This window comes from Triticum urartu, chromosome 1A, assembly GCF_056163025.1.
Source record: "Triticum urartu cultivar PI428250 chromosome 1A, HENAU_Tu73, whole genome shotgun sequence".
NCBI classification, from domain to species: domain Eukaryota; kingdom Viridiplantae; phylum Streptophyta; class Magnoliopsida; order Poales; family Poaceae; genus Triticum; species Triticum urartu.
Window position 1 is genome coordinate 26,159,835 of NC_141873.1, and position 2,495 is coordinate 26,162,329.

The 2,495-nt window shown below is 55.4% G+C and overlaps 1 protein-coding gene across 1 annotated transcript; it reads right to left on the reverse strand.

Moving 5' to 3' along the window:
* Positions 1-1,121: 1,121 nt before the first annotated feature.
* On the reverse strand, positions 1,122-2,230 carry LOC147988672 (uncharacterized). Its single transcript, XM_087535446.1, has 3 exons — positions 1,977-2,230; positions 1,331-1,942; positions 1,122-1,248 (listed from the first exon to the last, which is right to left on the reverse strand). The coding sequence occupies exons 1-3, from the start codon at positions 2,228-2,230 to the stop codon at positions 1,122-1,124; spliced, it is 993 nt and encodes a 330-aa protein (XP_087391572.1).
* Positions 2,231-2,495: the final 265 nt, after the last annotated feature.

The window sequence follows — 2,495 nt, forward strand, 5'->3', positions numbered from 1 at the left end:
GAGGATAACGGTTCTTGATTGTGATCGCATTGAGGTGTCGATAATCCACACAAAAGCGCCAAGTCAGGTCTTTTTTCTGCACTAGCAAGACTGGAGAGGCAAACGGGCTCACACTTGGCTGGATGATTCCCTGGGCTAGCATGTCCGCAACCTGTCGTTCGATCTCATCCTTTTGTGCGGGACTGTACCGGTACGGGCGCAGGTTGACAGGTCGTGCCCCCGGCACCAAAGCGATAGCATGATCAAAGGCCCATTGTGGTGGCAGTCCACGTGGTTCCTCAAAAATCACCCCATACTGCTCAATAAGGTCTCCAATAGCTGCTGGAATAGGAGGGTGTTCCATATCTTCTGCGGTGCTGCAGAGTTGCACCACTCTAGTCACGACCTCTTGATTTAGCAAACTATGCAATTCCTCCCCAGATATCAAATCACAGCGAGTAATATCCGCCTGCACACCGCTGAGATGCACTTAGTCGCCCTTGTACTCGAAGTCCATGGTCTTCTGTACCCAATGCACTTTCATGGGACTATGGCACGCCAGCCAGTCGATACCCAAGATTACATCATAGCAACCCAGCAGCAACACCTTGAGACCAGTCACGAAATCGATGCGCTGAGAACGCCAAGCACATGATGGTATCTCCTGATCGCAATGAAGGACCCCACCATTTGCCACACGCACTGAAATGGCGCGCTTGGCTGGCTGCAGTCCCTGAAGGTGTTGAGCCAAAGGCGAGCTAACAAAACTGTGCGAAGATCTAGAGTCCACAAGCATGAGCACTTCCCGCTGTTGGACCCAGCCATGCAGCCTCATCGTTGTGGGAGATTCTGCCCCTTCCACAGCATCTCGAGACAGAACACAACAGCCGGCTTCACTCGTAGTCGCTTCCACTTCAGCTGGCTCGATTGGTGTTTGTTGGAGCATCTCGATCAGTTTTTCGACCACGTGAAGCTGCACAGTAGGGGCACAGCGATGGTCGCGCCCCCACCGTTCGCCACAAGTGAAACACAGTCCCTTGGCACGGCGATAGGCTCGCAACGTAGTCAGCTTGTCGTCGTTGGCCGGTGGTCGGGGAGTGTCCACGGTGCGGCGATCGTCTTGACGCATCTCACTAGGGGCACTACTGGTCTTTGTTGGCGGGGCCGGTAGCGGCCGCGCCGTGCGAGGAATCGTCCGTCCCCCATTGCAGTGGAGAAAGGCGCCGACGGCCGTCGTTCGTCTCGCCGAAACGTGTCCACCACCTCTTCCTGTAAACAAGAAAGATCCACAGCAATATCCAAATTTTGTGGGCGATGAAGAACAACAGCAGCACGAATATCACATTGCAACCCTTCCATAAACTGAGTAACAAAAAATGCAGGATCCCAGGAGGTGCGGTGAGCTAACAGGTTATGCATAATTTGAGTAAATATCTCAGCATATTCGGCGACGGTGCCTGTCTGCTTTAACCTGTTAAACTGCCTAAGGAGATTTTGAAATTCCTCTCTACCAAACTGAGTACATATGGCCGCGGCAAACTCCCCCCACTCCAGATAGTGCAAATGTCCTTGTGACGATTGCAACCAGGTAAGAGCTCCATCTGTGAAGTACATGGCAGCACAACTAACCCAAGTGTCTGGACTAAGCGTGCACACCTGAAAATACGCCTCGCATTTGAGGCGCCAGGCTCTAGGGTTAGTCCCATCGAACAAGGGAAAATCGAAACGTGGTGGCGGTGGCATGCGAAGGTAACCCCGGTCCCCGGAAAAGGACTGCTCGCCATAGATATCGGACGTACCAGTGGCCGGAGGTAATCGAGGGGTGCGGATCTCCCCTGACGATTTCCCCCGAAGATCAGTGAGCACGCCGTGGCCATCGGGCCCGTGACTATTGTCACCACGAACTGGAGCGTCGACAACGCGGGGATGGAGTGCGTCGCCCGTCAATGGCGGAGGTCGCGGCCGTCGCCCTTCCACGAATTGGGGAAGCAACGACGGAAAGCTCGCTGAGTCGCAGGGGAGGGGGAGGTGGTGCGGTCGCCGCGGCCTTGTCCGCGGGCGCGGTGGTAGTGGCCTTGTCGATCTGAGTCCGCAAGTGACCCACCTCCGATCGGATCTCCTCCACGGACTGCTCGATCAAGGGGCGCCACCCTTGCAGGTCATGGACGACGGGGTGGATGTCCTCGACTTTGGCGGTGAGGGTCGCGATTGCCGCGGTCAGATCAGCGGTTGCCTTGGTATGCTCCTCCATCGTTGTGGCCTTGCCTTTCTGCGTCTGGATGATAGATGGAAATCGCCCAGCCAGATTGGGGCGGGTGGAGAAATTTTTTGGGTGGATCGGACGGCTCTGATACCAATTGTTATGCTCCCACTCGAATCTTAGCAACACAAGAGGAATTCGGGATACAAATCTCAATCGATCTAGGGTTCCGGGGGGAAGGGAAAGGGGGATCGAGAGAGAGATATGCCGCCGCCAGCCTACTACTTTCTCCACACCTCGCGCAGGAGGGCTCGAG

Coding starts and splice junctions, on each gene's coding strand:
- LOC147988672 (XM_087535446.1), bottom strand. CDS start 2,230: ATGGAGGAGCATACCAAGGCAACCGCTGATCTGACCGCGGCAATCGCG. Junction 1,943..1,976: donor CTGCGACTCAGCGAGCTTTC/CGTCGTTGCTTC, acceptor GGAAGGGCGACG/GCCGCGACCTCCGCCATTGA. Junction 1,249..1,330: donor GTTACTCAGTTTATGGAAGG/GTTGCAATGTGA, acceptor TCTTGTTTACAG/GAAGAGGTGGTGGACACGTT.